This window comes from Macrobrachium rosenbergii, chromosome 32 (assembly GCF_040412425.1).
Source record: "Macrobrachium rosenbergii isolate ZJJX-2024 chromosome 32, ASM4041242v1, whole genome shotgun sequence".
Lineage (NCBI taxonomy): Eukaryota > Metazoa > Arthropoda > Malacostraca > Decapoda > Palaemonidae > Macrobrachium > Macrobrachium rosenbergii.
Genome location: NC_089772.1, coordinates 13,185,175 through 13,206,906, shown reverse-complemented (window position 1 = coordinate 13,206,906; position 21,732 = coordinate 13,185,175). Strand labels below are relative to the sequence as shown.

Genomic DNA, 21,732 nt, shown 5'->3' with positions numbered 1-21,732 from the left:
CCAAACACAATCTACTGTTCTGGGTGTTTTTTGAAGTCCTGGAGAACTTTGAATTCCATCAATGAGATACAAATATAGAAGAACCATCATCAAGCCTTTTGCAAAAACTTGAGAAACAAAGCAAGCACAAAGAGTTGGATAAGTTCAAAGTCTTGAACACTGATTCAGAAAGCATTCTTAATTGTTGCCAGATATGCTGTCGTCACATTCTTCTGCTACAAAAAGATGGTGTCCTCAAAGATTTCTCCACATCGGATTAAGGTGCAAAGAAAGGAGTGTATTTCTTCATTTGAAGGTCATACTCCCATGGAAGGTGAAGGTTTATGACCGATAAAGGAGAGTTCTTTCAATCTTTCATACTTATTTTGCATTCCACATCTTAAGATACATTGTGCAAATGCCTTGAACCTCCTCTTGTTATATATCCTAACTCCTCAGTCTGAGGAAGGATGGCAAAATCTATGAGAATTCAAGTGATTCAATCCTTGTGTTTATGCATATGGGAGATTAAGGAGCCAGTTACAAATAAGGATTTTTTTTAATATATGACAAGACCAATACAATTGAGATTCATGACTATGAGTAACATGATAACTGTTGCGTTGAGTAGATTAACTAGTCCTTGTCTGGTTATCAAGACTGAAGATTACACATACCATAACACTTCCCCCAACCAAGGGTTGCACCTCCAATTTTAGGGATATTGTGGCTGGTACCAGAATCAGATATTTAAGCAGTCTAACAGCCAAAAATAAAAAGTTCTACCAGTTTGACAGGATTCCATACATCTAAAAGCAGAACACTGGGTGCCCTACAGAACAAGTGTTAACTGAAAAAACTTTCAGCATACAAACATATACAGGAATATCAAGTAATTATGCTTCTGATAAGACTATCACAGAACACCAGAAAAATGCAGACATATACAACACAGTAACTCAGAAATAATAAGATTAAACCTGTACAAAGGCAGACTGATAACAGATGGAACAAGCAGTATTTGGGTCAGCAATAACGGATTGCATACCAGTCGCCAATGCACATATTTTATACACAAAATATTAAGTTCTTTACCCACATCACCCACTTCACGCCCATGATTTCACTGGGCCAAAGAAGATTAATAAGCATATAATCAAAATCTTACATATAATTATTTGCACAGCCACTGCAAAAACAATACTTGAAACCACTCACAAGCTAGAAATAAAAGTCAAAACATACATATGGAAAATGAAAACAGGTAAAATTTTGAAAAACCCAAAAATGAAGCAGAATGATCATTTTAATCAGTAAAAACAAGATTAATGGAAGACAATCACTGCACATGAATGTCACAGACCATGCAACAGTAAAAAAATAATGTGTTACGCAGAGCCCTACTAGGAAAGTTCACTTATTTTTCATCCACCCCTTCCCCTCTTATAACTATAACCTGACATGTGGTCTACCACCTTTGATCAGAAGTAAACATTCATGATGAAATTAAACTATAAAATGGATGAGTGATTGTTTTCTTGTGTGCACATTACCTTTATTCATAACTGTTGAACTAATGGTACATATACCATTGGCAAACTTTGCTTACTGATATTCGTTTCCCGTTCTAACGTCCTTGCTTTGGTTATATCTTTTCAACACTTTTCATTTTCTTAATGTACAATAGCTCACAATATTTTGCTTACAGAACTTTAGCTTTTGTTATTGACTAGACACAGTTATTTTCTATTAGAGATTTGCTTCAGTTCCTTTCATTTTCTTTATACAGCAAAAATGCAAAACAAGGAAAAACTCCCTTTATATACTCTAACAGTGAACCTGTTCATAACTTCAGTTGTACGTGGCATAAAGTACAGAAGTCTCCGAGGACCTCTATCATTTAAATTCTGGACTGTGGGTACTCATATTTTGTACAGTTATCAATGAGACAATGGGACTGAAATTTCTAACAAAGCCTAGTGAGAACTTTCTTTAACAAATGTCATCCATTTATAACTGAGAAAGACGACAATCTTCATTTGCATTCAATTGACTTGAAAACATTTACAGTCATATTGCAACCTCTGCAAGAGCTATAGTTATTGCTTGCTACTTTTGTCCTACCATGATAAAATGCAAATATATCCATTTTCACAGGTAATATGAGATAGATGTAAAGATTTTGGGTTACAACAGTGAAAATGGTGATGCACATACATAAAACAACATAAAAATTATTATATCAACTTCAGTTGAGATCTAACACCCATAAACAGAAATAACCACTGCTTACAAGATTCCATAAATGGCAATGCATTTATGAATGCTGGAACAACAAAATTAATCAAAATCCCTTGTACTGTATCACCTTTTCATCTAGAGCCATTTAAAATTTACATTTATTTCTAGAAACCTGGAAAAATTAAACACTTAGTATAAGCATTGTCCACATGAACATTTCACCAATATATCGGCAAAATTAACATAACCCATTAGTACAGAACATGGAATTATTTTTAAGTACACTTGACATCAGTATGCTGGCAAGAACTGTAGTAGAAAACATGGCTATCATAATCTGAAAAATTATTAAATTCAGCAAAAAGTTAATAAACAAAACAAGATTTATTTTTTTTTATTAATCAATCGTTTCGTGATATTCTTTGAAATGACGTGTAAAGACACATCTTTTGTACTGTGAAGCGTGTCAACCAACCCTACTCAAAAGAACATCATTATCAAATCAGAATTCGCCTTTTCACACCAGTACAGTGTAAGAATGAAAAAAAAAAGATGTCACAGTGAATGCAACCATATACGAAGAACCTTCTGTAGCTTATCTCTTAAGTAAACACATACAGATGAGATCAGTAAGAATATAAATGAATATAAATGTAAAACACGATGAAAGTTCCACCTACTCCAGTCTAAACAAGGCCACAGTTCAGATTTAATTAATAACATAACTAAACACTGGCAAATGACTAAGAGTTAAGTTTGTGAAGAGCTACCAGCTTTACAATTAAGTTGTCAAGTCATGACCTTATTGTGAAGTATATTCCTTAACTACTATATTATCATAATAACTGCCTTAATATCAACTTTATTAAATTTTACTCTGACTCATTTTTGTACACTTTTTACCTACAAGAACAATCCACTTATATGTACATAGAAATATTTAAATTAGAGAACTTTGTGGGAAGGTACCATATGCAGTCATTGCCTGACGTGGCAAACTTTAAATGGTACTGAAGGTCCTAAACAGCATTACTTTTATCCCAGGTACGTTCTACTGTTCCCTTTGGCCTCTACTTATGGGACTGCTTAATGCCTAAAATGTTATCTTGCTCAAATTTTCACCCCTCATATATCAAATCATTCAGCAAGGCCTATGAAAGTCTACGGGTTAAGAGAATATTCTGTGTAAAAAGGGAAGAATGAAGAGCAACCAGGTCTGCTTGTGTTTGAAATGATGCATGATTTCAGCTTTGTACCAAGAAATTGAATAACATTCATTAGGAAAAAGTTGGGATACCATACAAGGAATAAAAATGATTTCCTCAAATAACTATTCATGAATAGTAAAAGTAAGGTTTTACTTTAGTAATTATAATGAAAATTCAAATGAGAAAGAAAAAAAGGAACTCAATACCAAAGTTTTCAATAGTTTTTTAATAAGTAATATTCTGAAGAGCACTTGTATACGGTTAACATTTTGTACCAACTTTCACAAGAATGAATGAATCCCTCCACTGAGCACTAAGTGTGTTGTAGTTTTGTACAACTTGCCCACAAGAAGGTCATATTCCCTGGATAGCTCCGTCCGAAATTACACACCAAGACTTTATTGACATGCAAATTGACATCAAAGCATATTTCAACTATAGATTAAGTAAAATTATACAATGTTCAATTACGTAATCACCACTACAGGAAAGGCAACAAACTCTACTAGCTCCTGTTACGACTTAAATCTAATTGGCTGGCTGATTTTTAACCACACCAAAACAGTGAAAATGCACTGAATACTTATCCAACTGTGGCAACGACATAAACAAAGGAATATTCCAGTTCTCATTAAATCTTTATTTCTCTATACAACCTTAGTACTATGCATATATATTTTTAAATGTGACACTGACCCCCTTTTAGAAAGTGTAAAAGAAATAATAATCAATTTATATCACTGACATAGATCACAGCTCACCAAATACAATTTCAAATAAATAGTACATTCTTTAGTCCATAACTAACAAAATATTTGCAAGTTACATTTTGCTCAAAATTTACGGGAAAAAATAAACCCATGCGGAATGCAAATATACAAATAAACAAAAAATTATATCTGATAATTCAATAACTTAGACACTGCAAGAAGACATCCCGGTTACAATGCTAATTACTATGGGGACTGAGAAAAGTATTCTGGAGGAATCTTGTTCTCTGTCTTCAACTGGGTGAATAATTCTCCTGCTTTGTTAAAGTCCCAGTTATTTTGCTCCAAACACCTGTAAAATAATCTCTTTTAGATCACAAATAGTTGTGGTGAAAATTATCAGTTTACTTTTCACGGAAATCGTTACCGTGTTATCAAGTTCATGTGCAAATATTTTACATGTTTACCCTATTTTTGTACATACAAACTGTACATTTTTACCATATTTCTGAAGGTTTAACCTGTTCACTTACTTACTTCAAATGACAATTAGCTTTGTACAATCCAGCTATATCCATCTCCTGGTGGGAGTACACATTAAATAATACTGAGAGAGAGAGAGAGAGAGAGAGAGAGAGAGAGAGAGAGAGAGAGAGAGAGAGAGAGAGAGAGAGAGAGAGACTTACATTCTAGAATACTGGGAAACATCTGAGTAGCTCCACACACACAGAGAGAGAGAGAGAGAGAGAGAGAGAGAGAGAGAGAGAGAGAGAAGAGAGAGAAGAGAGAGATCCCAGAATTCTCAGAAAGCATCCCAGAAGCTTCACAGAGAGAGAGAGAGAGAGAGAGAGAGAGAGAGAGATACTTACATTCTAGAATACTCAGGAAGCATCCCAGAAGCTTCACAAAATTTAACAATTGAAGACATTTGAGCAGGTGATAGCTGAGGTTCAGTTGCCAGTGATGGGGATGCCACACCTCCTCTCTGTGGTGTACTATCTTTCTCTGGAGACTCTGGGACAGGACTCTTAAATGACTTCTGGAAGTAAAAAAAAAAAAAAAAATACTGATTAAGAAATGAAGGCACACAGCCGTGTCGTGTATGAACACGAATTCTATCTTTAAAGGAAATATTCTAATCACCAACGACCACCAAAATACAATTATGAATGTCAAAAGGTCGTGAAAAACGTGAGAACTATAACAAAACACATTAATGTTTTATGACAATACTAAAATCAACTCATATCCATAAAAACCTTACCACAAAAGCATTACATACATAACCCTAGGACAAATGATGCACAAAGGTAATATTCAGTACACTACGATTACAACATTCTTTGTTAGGGAAGTTCTCGTCTGAAATCAAACTTCAGCAGTATCTCGTGTCATGGTTTTGTTTGTCGACTTTTTTTACTTCATGGTAGTTTTGTTAAAAAATAATCAAGGAAAAATGAAAGGACACTTTTTGCAACTTTATGTCTAAGCAAAAAATGTTGAAAAGCCTTAAAAAAAATCAATAAACAAGCACCAAATCACATGACAAATGTAAAAAATATATGAAGTTATGCAATGTATAAAATCATTTAAAAGCTTAAAAATATAAAAATAACCTTATTTATACGATGCTTGGCTGTAATAAATCCAGTGTTCGGCCACATGGAAACACTGGAATTCATCAATGGAATCAAAGGTGGCTTGCACACGTGATATTCGTAACGTTTCAGTTATGCTGAACTTGTCATTTTAATATTTGTCCCTGTGGCTCCACAGAAGTTCTTACTGAAAGTTCTAGTACTGCTAAGCATCATTTTTAAAGCGTTTATTCAATGTAAGTCTCGGAAAGAATGAAAGAAAAAAGGTGACGTATTATTGTAAAGCTTTGCTTCCTTCAGTAGCTATATTTGGCATTAAATAAGTTCATCACACTTAGAAGAAACACAATTGTAAATAAAGATATCAAAGGCAAAATATTCCCACTACATTTCATATTATTACCCTATGATTTATCACCAAGGTATCCCTAACAGTGAGTTGAAAACCAGATACTGTATTTACCTTAATCACCCAGCTCAACCAATCAAGATCCAATTTTGTGGATGAGAAAACATGCCATTTCACCTTAAATTTCTTATAGTTCCAAGACAAATTTCTATCTATGTATCTAACTGACAGAGTGAGAACAAGCATCTCAATTTTAAACCAGGTTTGGGTCCTTATTTTCTAATACCCGACCCATTGCACCAGGCTGGGAGTACGAGGGAATTAATGAAATGCATTATAATGAGGGAAGAAACAGTGTACATAAAATGAGTTACCTAGAAGACTAATGCTAACAAAGAGAAAAAACACATACTGTACCTTTATTTGTTCGACAGTTGCTGTCGTAATAAAGAGTTTTTCATTGCAAATACAATAGCCATTGCCCTGTGGAACGACAATGAAGGTGCGGCTAAAAGAACGAACCAACGGTGCTCTGTCAGAAAGCTGGCGGAATACTCCCGTAAGGGTCACATGTATTAGGTTTGCCTGCAAAATGAAAAGTGAAAACAGTACTGTAATACATATAAAAAAGTAAGGTTAAATATCCAATAATTTCTTGATAAAATGTATATAAAAAAATTCACTCATAGTACATTAACAAAATTTCATCCACAATTACACAAAGCTAACTGATGCTATGGTCAGTCTATCAAAGTAAGTATGCAAGTTATGTCAATGATATTTGTGCAGTGTATAAATATTAAGGGTTAATCAATTTTATATCCAGAGCTGAGAGTATTTCACACATTAAAAGTTTGGTCATAACATGACCTACTGACCTGTACAGAACAATATCTCAATTAAAACATTATTAAAATTAAAAGCACAGCCCAACTACAGAGGCATATTCCACCTAAAACCTTGGGCAGGAAAAGATATAACGACCCAAAGCAAAAAAGGTATGACAAAATCTCAGACATAGGCAACCATTCCAAGGTCATACAACTGCTTCCCAAGGAAATGAAGGGTACAAGGAGCTTTGAAGCAGAACTAAAAGTCCAAAAGGAATCTCAATTAATACAATTACCTAAAATACCCATGCAAACTTCCACAACAGAATGTTCACATGTAAAACTGTCAGCTGCAATGACTCTGAACTTCATATCCTCACATTTTTGGATACACCTACTGCTAGTACTTTCACTCTTACTACTGTGCACGGGTTGAATCCCGTAACACAAGCAGGTTCTGCATTTATTTCTCATCTGGGTTCACAACTTGAAGTGTTAAGTGTAACCAAAAAATGTGAAGAAATGTAGAAACTAAGAGGTCACTATGACTAATAATAATATGTAACTATCTCGATAAAATGACCAATAGATTCTAAGAATGCTCATAAGTTTACAATTCAGACATACAAAAATAGTAGAGCTAAAATACTTATAATTCCTCTATCAAATTTAATGCATTTTTGCATTTGGCTTTCATACAGGTTACACCGCCTTCCAGTTCAGGTGTGTTTCAAAGAGTTTGCCTAAGAGCTTTGCTGTTTGACTTGTGGGTATAGGATGATGTCTAATTTTACGCCCACTGATTAATTCTTCTTTATTTTATATTTTTTCTAGAACATAACCTGTTGTCTTTTCTATGGAGAATTGGAAGCCTATTAGTTAGGCTGTCTATTTTTACTATAGCACGGCTGATGATGTTCAGGAAGTCTTACGTTTGATGCTGTTCAGTATACATCCAAATCATTTTAAAATGAGAAGTCTTCAAATAAATATCATCAATTCATACTTGAGAGGTACAGTTGGTCTGACAGTATATAATAAAATTGGAAAATGTCCACATGTTAATTTTGTATAATGTTTTTAATACTGAGTATCTCTATATGATATCACAGTCTTCCAGTAAATCAATGAAAACAGCATTCTCTTTTTTTTTTTGTTTGCATTCAAATCCTCTAAGATGTGATCCTCCAGATAGGACAGTGAATCTATAGTCAATCTAAAGTAGGATGGGCATCAAAATCTTATTTTTATGGATACACCAAATGAGTCATGCATTTCCTATTTTCTCTTCATAATTTGCAAAAAGCTCAGAGGTTTGGTTAAACTACATTTTACAAGCAACTACTCAAGAATGTGAAAGGCCATAGCAGAGGCTATGATACAGGCCGATGACTGACAACACTGGTTATTTTCTTTTCATAATGAATAAGGAATCTAATTCTCTATCATTTATCAATTTAGCAAAACTGCCATGAATTGTTTTCTGACATCACTCCTTTCACAAATTATTTAATAGCTTTCATAACCAGGTGAGAATACAAATTTCCAAACTCAAAAGAGAGATGATCATATGCAAACAGGGATGGTAATTCTAATTCAATTCATGTGATCACCAATCTGACCAAACAAGCAGCATAAGTATCATACAAGGGGGGAGAAAAACCTGTGGTTCTCAGATATTTCCAACTAGACAATGAATCTTGGAAAAGGCTCCACAAGGAACTAGTATCAGATCATCTAGTTGCAAAAGCAGTCGACAGTCATACCTTAAAACCAAATAAAAGGTCCTGGTCAGTTATCTGAACATTTGAGCCTATTTTTCAGGGCTTGTTAACCTTGTGCCTGGCTGAACAATCAGAACAAGAGGTGGTGATGTATTTAACATGGGGTCTGGCCAGTCTAGATGGAGATGAACACCAAAAATCTCACTTTGACAAATGAAAAAATTAAATCCTATGCTCCGACCATCAGCAATAATCCATCTGACATTTAGGAGCTTTGAGAAGTGTTCACAGAATCTTTGGTAATATGAGAGGCATTATCTTTTACCATGGTAAAGGTTAGAGGAGAAGGAATTAGTTGCAGTTTTCTATTATAATGTCAATCTTTTAAGGCTCCTTAGGACCTTTCCATAATTGAAAGAAGAATGTGAGAAGTTCAAAAAGCAAAAACAAGCAAGAAACAAAGTGAATTATAAGAAGAAAGTCCAGAAATTTAGTGCAGAGGCCTTTACTCATTCCAAGATATCAGCATTCAGGGGCTATATTTTCATGGGAGGGGTCTTGGTTTGTTCAACTCCAAAGGAATCACCGTACATTGTATCATAAATGGTGACAAATGCCTAAAATTATTAGAAAGAGAATGAATCAAGCTGGAGACGTCTCTCGTCTCTTCATTTGAAATCTGAAGCAAAGGCCATATTTCATTTGTTCATCATAGTTGCAAAATTTTCCTGATATAACCAACAAGCAGAAATACAGCAAAAACTCTGAAATCATTGGCAAATTTGCTTCTGCAACAACCAGAACCCAAGAGGTTGGAAAAACAAGGGGCAGGGGGCCGTAAAAAAGGCTCATATAATTGGCATAGCATAACAATGACTGCCAACATACAAGCACATAAGAAAAAGCTTCCAGTTTGCTGCTAAACTTGAGGGAGAATACAGGAAAAGGAATAAGACTGCAGACGTATTTTTAAGAAGTCATTAAGAACTGCACGCCAAAAGTGCACATAAGAAAAAAAGAATGAGCACTGTTCACCACAAAGCACTTAAAAATTACTGAATGAAGTGCAAGAGACATTAGCAAATCAAGGATGGAAAAGAATGCCAAATAAGTGACAAACTGGCGGCCATATTTCATTAAAAAATGAACATATGCGAGAAGGAATGAGTTATGAATTTAGGCTATACAGCCCTGCACTATGGCATTTTTAACCTATTTTTATTTTTGAAAATGAGTACAAATTTTACGATTAAACTTTGAAAGAACTGACAGCAAAATAAAGCCAACTTCCTACTTACCTCTGCAACAGGGACATCCACAGTAAAGGAGTTTGGATCATGAGTTGTGAATGGAAGCTTGGAAAGCAGAGCTATAATGTTGCTCCGACCTCTGTGAAGATTCTGCATTCGCTTGTCTGAGTTTAAGTTCTTCTTTAGATTTCGACTCTCGTTCACATAAACGTGCGTGTACCTGAATTTTTTTATATTCCATATATACTGTCCCAGCAAAGTACAATAAACAACTAAAGTAGTACACAAAGGTAAATTTGTATATTTTCCAAATATCTTTAACTTTATACACAGGTGCTTTTAATGATTCATAAAGTTTCAGGATATTGGCAAAGTAAGAAATGCAGACAGTGTCCACATGGCAAGAACCTCAATCTTTTATCCATTTACTAAATAAATTAAGTTTTATAAGAATGATTATAGCTAATGAGATAACTAGAATAAAAATAAAAAACTGTACAGGTTAATGTACGCAACACAATCAACACTAAATCAAAGATCCTTATGAAAATCACAGGGATAAGAAATTTACTGCCTAGGATTTGACAAACTCATTCTGGATTATGTTCGCCTACGAGTAATCAAATTTCTTACCGAGCTCCAGGTCCGGACTCGGGAAATGTGCAAGCTAAAGAAAAGGTGGCATCTTCTGTGTATGCAGCAGCAAGCGGTGTCCGGTCTTCACTATCAAATATCTAAAACATAAACAAAATTTCGGATGAAACACTATTAACATCAACTAATATTTCAAAACCTGCAACACTTTGTAATGTGCCTTCCATATTACCATTCTCATAAAGGGTAGTTTCTTTTTAACAATTATATTTTCATGACAATAAGGTTACTAAATAAGTGTTATATCATTTCCAAAAATCTAGTTCCTCGTTGGCTCAAGAGTTATTTACTAAAGATTAGTTACAAAATCTGCACTCTTAGTCAAAAATCACTAAATACAGTACTTATTTGGGTGACAAATTTTCAAAAGAACTTCGGTGCTCCAACAAAACTGACAAACAACACACAAAAAGACCAATAAACAACAGTAATTATTATCATTAGAAGATAAATCACTACACTGCTGGAGCAACATTCTCGGATATCATATGACTCAGTAAGGGCTTTTAAATTAAATTAGACAGAATAAGCCAAAATGCTTAACAGGCAGAAATATAACAACAATAATAATTGACAATGAAAACAAACTTAAGGTTAATCAAATAACATATTCCACTCACTCAACTATATTTACCAATCATACAAAGAATAATTTGAATCCACACATTCACGAGGTTTTCATTATTAAGAAAACTGTTTTATTAGAAAAATAAGAAAAGATTCTACCTTTAGTATGTCCAATACCTCTATACCTCAAAATCCCATCCCAAAATGCATTTTTCTCCAGGTAGGAGTCTACAATAGAGTCTACAGGAAAGAAGAAATGACTATACTCATTAACCCAAGCAAGAGAGCTCATTTTCAGATCCACGACACTGGACAATCAATCAGCAAGCAGTCCAATGGCAGTTTATAAACAACCACATCAATTTCTACCCTTGCAAGAGAAATCAACGTCAGGTTCACAATCAGAAAACTGTAATAGTCTGACGGTTAAGTCATGATGGATGTAGAAGTGGCCAGTAACCTTGGATCCAAATATTCTGAAAAAAAATTCAAACTGCCACTCTCTGATGTCCCTTCACGTCTGAGAAGGCCAAAAATCCTGGAGAGAATTAATCTGCAAAGCATATCATGAAAGACTATCACAAGTCTCATTTTCCCAAATAAATAAATATATATATATATATATATATATATTTGGAAAGTTACATTTGTTTTGGGAGGAAGGAAATCACAATGTCTCCCAAACATAGCCCTGTACCTCCTAAAATCTAACATCTATCTGGTTCAAACTCAAGGAGTTGTTCACTACTGCCCATGCTGGTAGTCTTGAGTTGTTTAACATTTTCGAGTCTTGCATGCTAACCCTCATTAGACCACTTACTTTTATGTGATGTTTTTTCTTCACTTATTTAAAATAATAGAAATCATTGACATCTGCATTCAGAATTTGTAGACATAACCAACAAAGTCTTTTGTCTATTAGACTCCCAGTAATACAGGTTACCAAAAGGGCAAGTCATGAAAAACAATAGGTCCAGTTATTGACATTTCAACTTATGAGTTGTCAAAAAGCTCTAAAACAAAGTTCAAAAGATTAACATGAGAATAAAACACTGCAGAAAAAACTCCAAACAAAGTTCAAGAACATAGATAAAAAGAACTCATAAAACAAATAAAAGTTCAAAACAAAGTTCAAAGGATTAACATGAGAACTTCATTAACATGAGAATAAAACAAACTGCAGAACTTCATCTAGAACGTAGATAAAAAGCTCTAAAACAAAGTTCAAAAGATTAACATGAGAATTAAACAATGCAGAACTTCATCTAGAACGTAGATAAAAAGCTCTAAAACAAACTTCAAAAGATTAACATGAGAATAAAACACTGCAGAACTTCATCTAGAACGTAGATAAAAAGCTCTAAAACAAACTTCAAAGGATTAACATGAGAATAAAACTGCAGAACTTCGTCTAGAACGTAGATATCAAAACACAAGTAACCTAGCAACACAAGGAACAAAATTAACACAATTAACATAAAACACACAGGAACTTTATGCTTTACCAAAACAAAGGCTAATACACAATTTAAATCTTTGAGTACCTATGACAAAGAAAAAAAGAAAGAGAAAGGAGGTAAACTGAGAGAGTGCTGGTTTACTCTCCAGTCTGACAGCAGCAGAAGGATGAAGGGCTGCAAACAATATATACAACCACAATCATACACAAATAATTGACTTTAGTTCTTTCTGAATAGAAAATGTGTAGGAAAACATGGATAACCATACTGAACAATGACAAACCTACCTGATAATACTGCTCAATAAACTGAAGCACTAGATCTTTAACACCAGGAACCGCAAAATACGACGTTAAGATCTTTGGCATTGTGCTGGTATCGTCATCATCAACTTCAAATCCAATTGGCCTAGGAAGCTCCTGTCCATCCTAATTCCCAGATTATTAATATCAAAACTATTTTACGAAAAGATTTTATACTTTAAACAATACAAACCATAGCATTATTAGCCTATTACTTTGATATCTCAACCAGGTAATCATTCAAGACAAAACAGGAAGCACATGTGATTCCAAGTGGGTAATGACTACTTGTCTAGGGAAATACTTAAAACTGTCACCAACCTCCTACAAGTTTGCTTAGCCATTAAGAGAGCTGCTTTCTTTAAAATTCATCTAATGAAAGTGTCAATAAATGCCGCACGAAAGTTAGGCATTGTACGAAAGGCCTCATATATTTACAACGGTGATAAAATCAGTGCAACCTGTTTTAGGTCATTTGTCCTTCCTTTACAAGAATACACTTCTTCAGTATGGATGTCTGCTTTTGCCAGAGAATTATCTCTTTTAGATAAGAGTGGTTCATGGTGGTAGGTTTCTGTTTCCTAATATTAGCAATTATGACTTGGACCATCGATGGATGGTCTCATTTGTCAATTTTTCTCAAGCTGTATTTTAACAGAGATCTTTCCTATTCTCAATTGAGCCCTGAGCCCATTTCCTCCTAAGAGCAACCAGCTTTGCTGAACAGCAGCACCAACACGCAGTAAATGTGTCTCGCTGTAGAAATCTCAGTTCCAGAGGTCCTTAATCCTTCATTCTATTGGACTGTGGAACAGTCTCCCTGCGGGTGTCATGCAATTGAACTTCCAAAGCTCAAGCAAAGGTGCAATGCGTTACTACCCTAATAATATTCTCCTTGCATTTTAATATAACTTTATCTATTTATCAATTTATTTTTTCTTTTTTAATAAGCAAGATCTTTTCTTTCTGTATTCCCCTTTACCTCCTCTTACTTCTTCCTCATGAACACCGTATTCTTTGGAAGCTTGAATTTCAAGTCAATGGCCCCTGTGGGCTTGTTCCATATGAATAGGGTTCCTCTCCTGAATAATAATCTATATCTTGTCATTGTCACTTTGTTCATTCAGCTCAAAAAAGAATAAGTTCAAGGTTTCTAATTTCTTGTGGGGTGTATCCACAGCCATAATCCATGTCACTGCTGCAATATTACCTTCAGGTGATTATTTCCACACTTCTGGAAGGGCCTATATCCCATAAAGAACAACTACAACAGGAGGTACATAACTGCTCTATCTAATTTATACCTGTCTCATAAGAATCACCTGAATATAAACACACTCAGATTCTTCAAGCTATACTGAGATCATGGTTAAGTTGTGACAGAACTTTCTCTTAATTCAAAACATACCAGGTGCTTAGAAACTATGGATACAGATATGAGTAGTCCAACCTTAATCTCCTGGTTTCAAGTGAAGTATGACCAAAATCATGATTGTCCTGGGCCAATTCGTCACAACAGATGAAAGTTGAACAGTCCCGTGAGGAGGGTAGAGGCACTGAATAAAAAAAAAAAAATTTGTAAAGCGCTGCAGCAAGGACCAGAATGGATGTTGCAAAAAAGACCCTTGATACTTCATATGGTGAGACAAGCAAGGTGCACTGAGAAGGGGGGCAGGTGAGTACGGAGGAGCTTACGCTCGCTTGAAGGATAGTCATCGCCCAGATGTCATCACAAATACTTTCTCCCCTATTAAATCTTGTGAGATCTGGTGTACAGGATACTATTCAAAATAGGTACTAGTAAGGCAATGGTTTGAAATTTTGTTATATCATATGTTCTATACTTAAATTTATACTAAACTTCTATCACAAGAAATGCAATGCTTCCGAATCTAAAAGATTGGATATTGAAGATTTTATTCACATTATAAATAAAAATAAAATTATTAAACTTAAACCATAACAATACTAAACCAATGAGTTCTTCAAGCCTACTAAACCAAAAAGTTCTTCCTTTCATATTGAAAGTAATAACAGATAAATTGATCAAAAAGATAGTTAACAGATGGGTAATTAACTCCCTTCAGATTACTATACAGGCAGTCCCCGGTTAATGGCGGGGTTCTGTTCCGGGCTGAGCGCCACTAACTGAAAATCGCCGATAACCGAAAACCAGCAATAATAAACCGCTTAACGGTGCTGATAACCGGCTACTGGCGCCGATAAACAGCTTACCAACAACGATAAACTGCTTACTAACGCAGAAATTCTGGTTAACAACGTCGCTATCCAAGCACCGTAACACCGAAATGTCGTTAACCGATGTCGCCGGTAAGCAGGGACTGCCTGTGTTTAGAAAACACTGATTATACGGACTAATATCTTACCAAATATAGGACCTTGGGGAACCATTTCCGTACAGCACTGGAATAATAAGAGTAAGTTCAATTTCTGAAAATGGAGCCAAGTCACATCCTGGCAGTGTCTTGCAAACTGAGTGACAAAAAGATACACAAAAGCTGAGGATATGAAAATCTTAATTACATAGGCAAAATTTAGTTCATTAACTACTGTCAATTTGCAACTTGACCAGAAAAGGTAAGATTACTTTAAAATAATATCTTACTCTTCAAAGGTACAAAGGTATATGGTAGTTATGATGAACAAACCTTTTTCAAAACTTCAACATTCTTCAAAAAAAAAAACCTGATTTAGAATCTTAACCTCCAAATAAAAGGAAAATGAAATCAACACTTGACATTTGAGAAGTCCATGACTAAATTAAACATAACTAGATGAAAGATATAGAATACTACAAACTGGGAAAAATTTATGTCTGAGAATAAATTAAACAGTGCCAAAAGAACTGAGAAAATCATGAAATTAACAGCTAAATGAATGACGTAAAGATATGTCTAGTAACCACCACGCACTACGCAGCTGTTCTCCTCCATTTATGCTGAAGTGCTTCTTTCATCGTCATCTGGAACTAGAGACTTGCCATATTCATGGCATTAAACATAATAGCAACTGATACCATTTCCAAAAGTGGTGTGTGTGTGTGTGTGTGTGTGTGATGGCAAAATTACAATTAAAATGAGAATTGTAAACTATATGAAATGTCTTCTCACAAATAATGGCTATTCCATTCAATGGGAGAGGAAAATGCTTAAAAACTTATTTTCTTCATAAAAAAGTAGTTCAGAGAACAACACACTGAGTTCCTTATCCAAAACTTAACTTCCTGGCATACCTCTAGGTCCTTACTGTTAACTGAAGCAAAAAAAAAAAAAAAAAAAACACACAATCCAACCTACATACAGTATAACAAGTCTATCAAAACTCTGAACATTTCAAACTTGTATTCCACTTGAGCAGAGCACAAGTATCCGTCAAAGAAGAGTATTTTCTACCTACAAACAACGCATGAGAGCAAAAGGGTTTCAGCTCCTTTCTTTACCGTTTCTTTCTCGGTGGTTAATGCACACTCTCCACCAGAAACCTTTTTTCCATTCCTCTGCATCAACCCAAATAAATCACAATGGTTCTTGATTCCATCTTCAATTAACACCACTTCTTTTAAAGTTGCTGCGGCAAAATCCCTAAGAGCAAATCTTGTTTGCAGTCTTATACAGACCAATCAGCTTTTATCCAAGAATTCAGCATCTGATGATGGCAAGTCATCATGAGGCTCAATTGATTAAAATCCATAACATATCAATTTTATGGTCCTTTCTAGACGCTGCATTTGCAGCATGAAGCCATACTGTTTGCTGAAAGTAAAGAGACCATGTATCGACTGTTTTAGTACTTTCAAACATGCACTGCAGTACTTCCCTCTTAAGTCAGAGAATGAAATAATGGTGAGAACCTTGGAATTTCTCATAGGACTTTGAATCAGACATTGCCAGGAACTCCAAATCATTCTTGTAGAATACAGTATATTCTTTTTACTACGGAATTTCCTGAACTTTTCATATCCCCCATCCCATTCAAATTCAGCACAGCACAGTGAATAAAGCAGGTATAAATATGACCTGTGAGACTCATTATATTTGAAAATACAGTGAACAATGTAACATGATATTAGCAAAAGGATGTAACTAATCTATTTGGATAACATTAGGGAGATCTTAGCTAAACTTAAATTGTATTAATTACCACATATACTCATGTATTCACCAGTAACAGTTCGATGAGACTGAGAACTGGTCATGATGGGTATGCAGAGGTTCGTGTTTAGGAGATAACGTATTCACCAAATCTTGAGCCACCAACAAGAGGACAACTACTCACATTCCCTTTAATCAACATTTAACTAAATCCAAGAGCAAAAGACACACTCCAAAGTAGTTATTCAAATACTGCAAATACTGGCTTATTCACGCTCCCCAGGATGCCAATGGTAGATATTTTAATCGTAAACATAATCACAACACTTTACAACAACAATGCAGCTATGTGGTTTGATGCACGAATATTTACTCAAACATTACACTACCCAAAACATGTCAGAAGCTACTTAAACTTTGGCAATCATATGGAATATCTATCTGCCTAGCCAACAACCTGAATCTCTCTCTCTCTCTCTCTGTCACAACACATACACACACACACTCTGTAGATTAATGATACTATCATTCTAGGTTTATTGCTACTTGTGTAGTTTTGTATTAGCATAAGCTACTGTAACTTACAGAATCATAAGAACATCAGTCTGTTTGCATAACCTACATTCTCTCTCTCTCTCTCTCTCACACACACAAACACACACATGAATACTCTACATTACTATTACTGTACTGTAATTTGACACTTATCTCAGGTGTGGCCAAAATTACATGAGTAAATTTATTAGCACAGAAAATTAGGAGTCATCTGTACACAAGCGTATCACAAATTATCGACATCTCGGCCAAATATCATGGGTTAACTTTTACACAAGATAGAGCTTTACATGAGTAAACTTGGCATTCAAACCATACCAGTGAGTTAAAATTCTTCGCTCCAATCAAGTCGAACCAATAACTTGTAGTGTTTTCTTTTTAAATGAGGAGACAATTGAACTGAAGTTAAAGGTAGTGGAAAGCAAGGGAGGAAAAGTTAAAGAAATGGTAAAAGAAAAACAGTGAAGGTAAAAATTTGCAGTTGCAAGTCACAAAGGCACTTTACAGATCCAGGAGCACCATTTACTGTGCAAAGCTCGCTGTAAGCAATTCAAGATAAAATTGTATTTGGATCAATTATTATCCAACAGCTGTCATTGGCTGTCGGTTAAAATTAGGAAAGCGAATTGTTTTTCTGATACTCCTTTGACTGTATTCATTAAACTAAGGAATGGGACCTCACTACAGACAAGATTCAGTGCAGCAAAATGACTTCAGTGAGATATTTTTTTGTAAATTATCACACTGAATTAATGTGCTTCAATGTGTAGGTAAACTATTTGATTTCTACAGAGCCAGCTATTTTTCTAATGATAATGGATTCAGTAATGCTAGTTGACCAATGACCATGTGATCACCATTATTCATGTGGTCTGAGCACAGGTTTCCTTGGAATCGTAGCTAGCGCTGTGTCAGTCACTATCAAGCAATCATAGCGAGGATCCCCTGCCCTACACCTATTTTGATACTAAAGAACTGTTCTATTGGGAATATTTGAGTTATTCATGAAAAACTGCACTCTGAAGATTAATAAGTGTACTATAAGATTGTCTTCAAGTTTTAGTTGTGTTAAGGGCATCTCCCAAGCATAGTGTAACTAACTTTCAGAATGATGCCAAGAAGATTACAAAGATGAACGACCCAGTCTCTTAGGAGAAGGAGACACTTCTATTCATCTAGATCCATGATTTGAAAAGAGACAAGCAAGCATAACGACCCAAATACGATGGAGCTTTATCTTTGTTTGTTGATCTAAAGGATAGTACACAGAACCAGATTACAGGGGGAACATATGCTGCTGGTCACGGCTGGTAGAAAAGATTTAAGCCGCAAGCCAATAATTTTTTTTTAACGACATTCAGGAAGCAGCAAGTGCCAAGAACGACACTGCAAAGATGTTCCCCGGGATTCTGAAGCCACAGATTCATCACAATGGTCACAGAGCCATTACAGAGCTAAACAAGCTTTGAACATGGACAGAAGGGCCTCTTGTGGAAGACGATGTCTAACCAGACATTTATCACCTGGGCAGGGAAGATTGCACCAAGTTTCGAGTTGCTAAGACTCATATCACCCTTGCAATGCTTCCCAGAGCTAAAGGAAATATGAAGAGTAAGCCACTTCTAATTTACCAACTGGTACTGAAGGGATCTGTCAAGTAGTAGCTTAGGTACCTGGTAAGTTTGACTGTAAAGCTACATAGTTAACTAGGTTTCACTCAACCTTGAGCAGTGCACAAGACAGAATTATATTCTAAATAGGTTCATTCTCCTTCAACATAATGTTATGTCACACACTGACCTAGAAAAATTGGTTTGACAATACTGAGGTACCATTACTGTCTAATAAAACTACCCTATGAACAAGAGATTATCTTCATGTACAAGGACTACTAGAGAGTACATGATAATAAAGACCTCAGTCCAGTTCCTTAACACTGGCTCCGACAGGATGGCCAAGGAGAACTGGAGGAACTTCAACATTATGAGATGCTATCAACTGTGTCAGTAATACTCAGGATAAAGACTAGCCTTCTACTCTGAACCTGTCCACAGTTTCATAGCTTCCTTTTTGTTGGGGGCATCTGTAAGGGAATAATAAGGTTGTCTTATGTGGTCAGGTTCAGTGAGGCAGAAGAAGAACATGCTGCTGAGCGGATCAAGGAGATGATGGCATTCGAGCATGAGCATGCAGTGGAACACAATATTTCTAAGGATGTAAAGGCAGAAACTCCAAAATGTCAAGCACAATTTTTATGCCATCCTCACAGTTCTTAAGATGTCATTAACCTCATGGAGGAGGTAGTTAAGATGAGAAACATACCAACTCTTCTGGGTCACCCCCAAAAACCCCAGCAGTCCTATCCTCCTCAACAAATCATTGCAATTGATTGTTTGTAGTGATGAAGGATAGTTGCCCGACTCTAAGAGAAAAGGGACATTACCTGGATTACACACAGACCATGGTGAGTGGGGAATATTTTCATATTTTATTTCTTACTTCCACAATCTAATTTTTCCATATTTGTTTTGCCCGGTATACAATGTAAAAAAGATAGTATTCAACTATATGTAAGGGCACAAAAATCACTGACACAGGATGACAGGGTGGGTAAGTTACACTCCTTGGAACACAACCCTTTTATTTTTGTATAATGTGCAGTTTGGAATACGATATTCCCTTTGCAACTGAGTATGATGAAAAGTAATCTACTTATATAGACAGGGCCACCTGCACCAGACAGCGTCTATTTCTTTGACCATTTCTTCAAAATTTCTCTAATACAATGGGCGTTTTAGTCTTAAAAGACCTTTTATTTAAGGTTTCAAATCATCTTCTAAACGAGTTTTTGTCATTTACCAAGTCTAGGAAAATCCAACAAACAGGGTACCTTATGCTGAGGAGGGTGTTATGAGGAACAGGCGATAGATTTAATTTGCGGTACGCGTATTTTGACGAAACTGGTGCATATGATTGTCTCATTATATTTCAATTGCAATTCAAACCACTCCACAGTAATCAAAGAAACAAATAGCAATATTAACCAATTTAAGAAGTTTCATAATCTTTAAATTTATATAAAGAATGTGACACATTATTTAACAAAAGCTGCAGCACTACCTGAGGACTGACCATTGTAATCAAAACAGGGTCAGGATATTAGGCTCATAAATCAATTTCCAAAGCTCTACTGTCACTTAGATGTAATATAATTTTTGTATATAAGATAAAGTAGATCTTCAGCATTCACCTTAACTGTCTGATGACTGCTAAGTAGCTCCTAATTGAATAAAATGCGTTTTATGAATATATAAACATGTCTGTATGGATTCATAATTTTCAGACTTTGAATACTGTATCTCCAAGTTACTATACAGCCATATATAACATACATCTACAATCCAATGAACAATTAAACACTAATTTTTTTATGAAAGTTGATACAGGCAGTCATTGTTATCGGCGATCTGGTTTTACAGCACATGTCTAGTAACGATAATAACCGGATTTTCGGCACTGATATGCGTCGATCTCCAGTTATCGGCGCCGATCCCTACTTAGCAGCAGCACTGATATTTGGTTATCGGCACAAATAAGTGCTGTTATCGGTGATTTTCGGTTATCGGCGATTTTCAGCTATCGTCACGCCGTTGGGAACAGGACCCCACCGATAACCAGGGACTGCCTGTACTGCATTACCTAGCTCATCATATTAAATGTATGCTGTCACATGGAAATTCCATATTTCACATTAGGTAACTTGCAAACAATTTTTCCTCGGGTGTTTCATTTCAAGGTCCTCCACTCCAACTTTGAAATACAACCTAACATAGGTAAACAACTATCCTTAATGCATTGTGATTAATATGTATGCTTCAACTACCAAGGTTTTCAAGTAGTCTCTTCTATAATTTAATTTACCAAAAATGTTTTTTCGCTGTTTCTAAATCTATATAATCTCTCGCAACACTTTTTTTTTTTTTTTTTTATATTCTTTAATAAAGCCTTTCTGATGCCTATACCTATATGAATCATGAACTGACTTCCTCGCCTCTTTCATGTTTAAAATGAGGTAGGTTTCCTCTGTTTCTGGTCCAAAAGCACTGGTTTCCAGTTTTTATTTCAATTTAATTGGTCATGTTTTCATTTTTAGAAAACATAAGTGTCTGATAATGGAAAACATTATGAATTCC

The 21,732-nt window shown here is 35.3% G+C and overlaps 1 protein-coding gene across 1 annotated transcript in view; it reads right to left on the bottom strand.

Moving 5' to 3' along the window:
- Positions 1-519: 519 nt before the first annotated feature.
- LOC136855716 (nuclear RNA export factor 1-like) overlaps positions 520-21,732 on the bottom strand; it is a 49,275-nt gene continuing 28,062 nt past the window's right edge. Inside the window, exons 10-16 of the mRNA XM_067133040.1 lie at positions 15,260-15,296; positions 12,858-12,998; positions 10,523-10,623; positions 9,938-10,109; positions 6,503-6,670; positions 5,008-5,177; positions 520-4,490 (exon numbers count right to left, since the gene is read on the bottom strand). Coding sequence (XP_066989141.1) covers positions 4,385-4,490; positions 5,008-5,177; positions 6,503-6,670; positions 9,938-10,109; positions 10,523-10,623; positions 12,858-12,998; positions 15,260-15,296 — 895 coding nt within the window. The 3' untranslated portion in view covers positions 520-4,384. The remainder of the gene's footprint in view (positions 4,491-5,007; positions 5,178-6,502; positions 6,671-9,937; positions 10,110-10,522; positions 10,624-12,857; positions 12,999-15,259; positions 15,297-21,732) is intronic.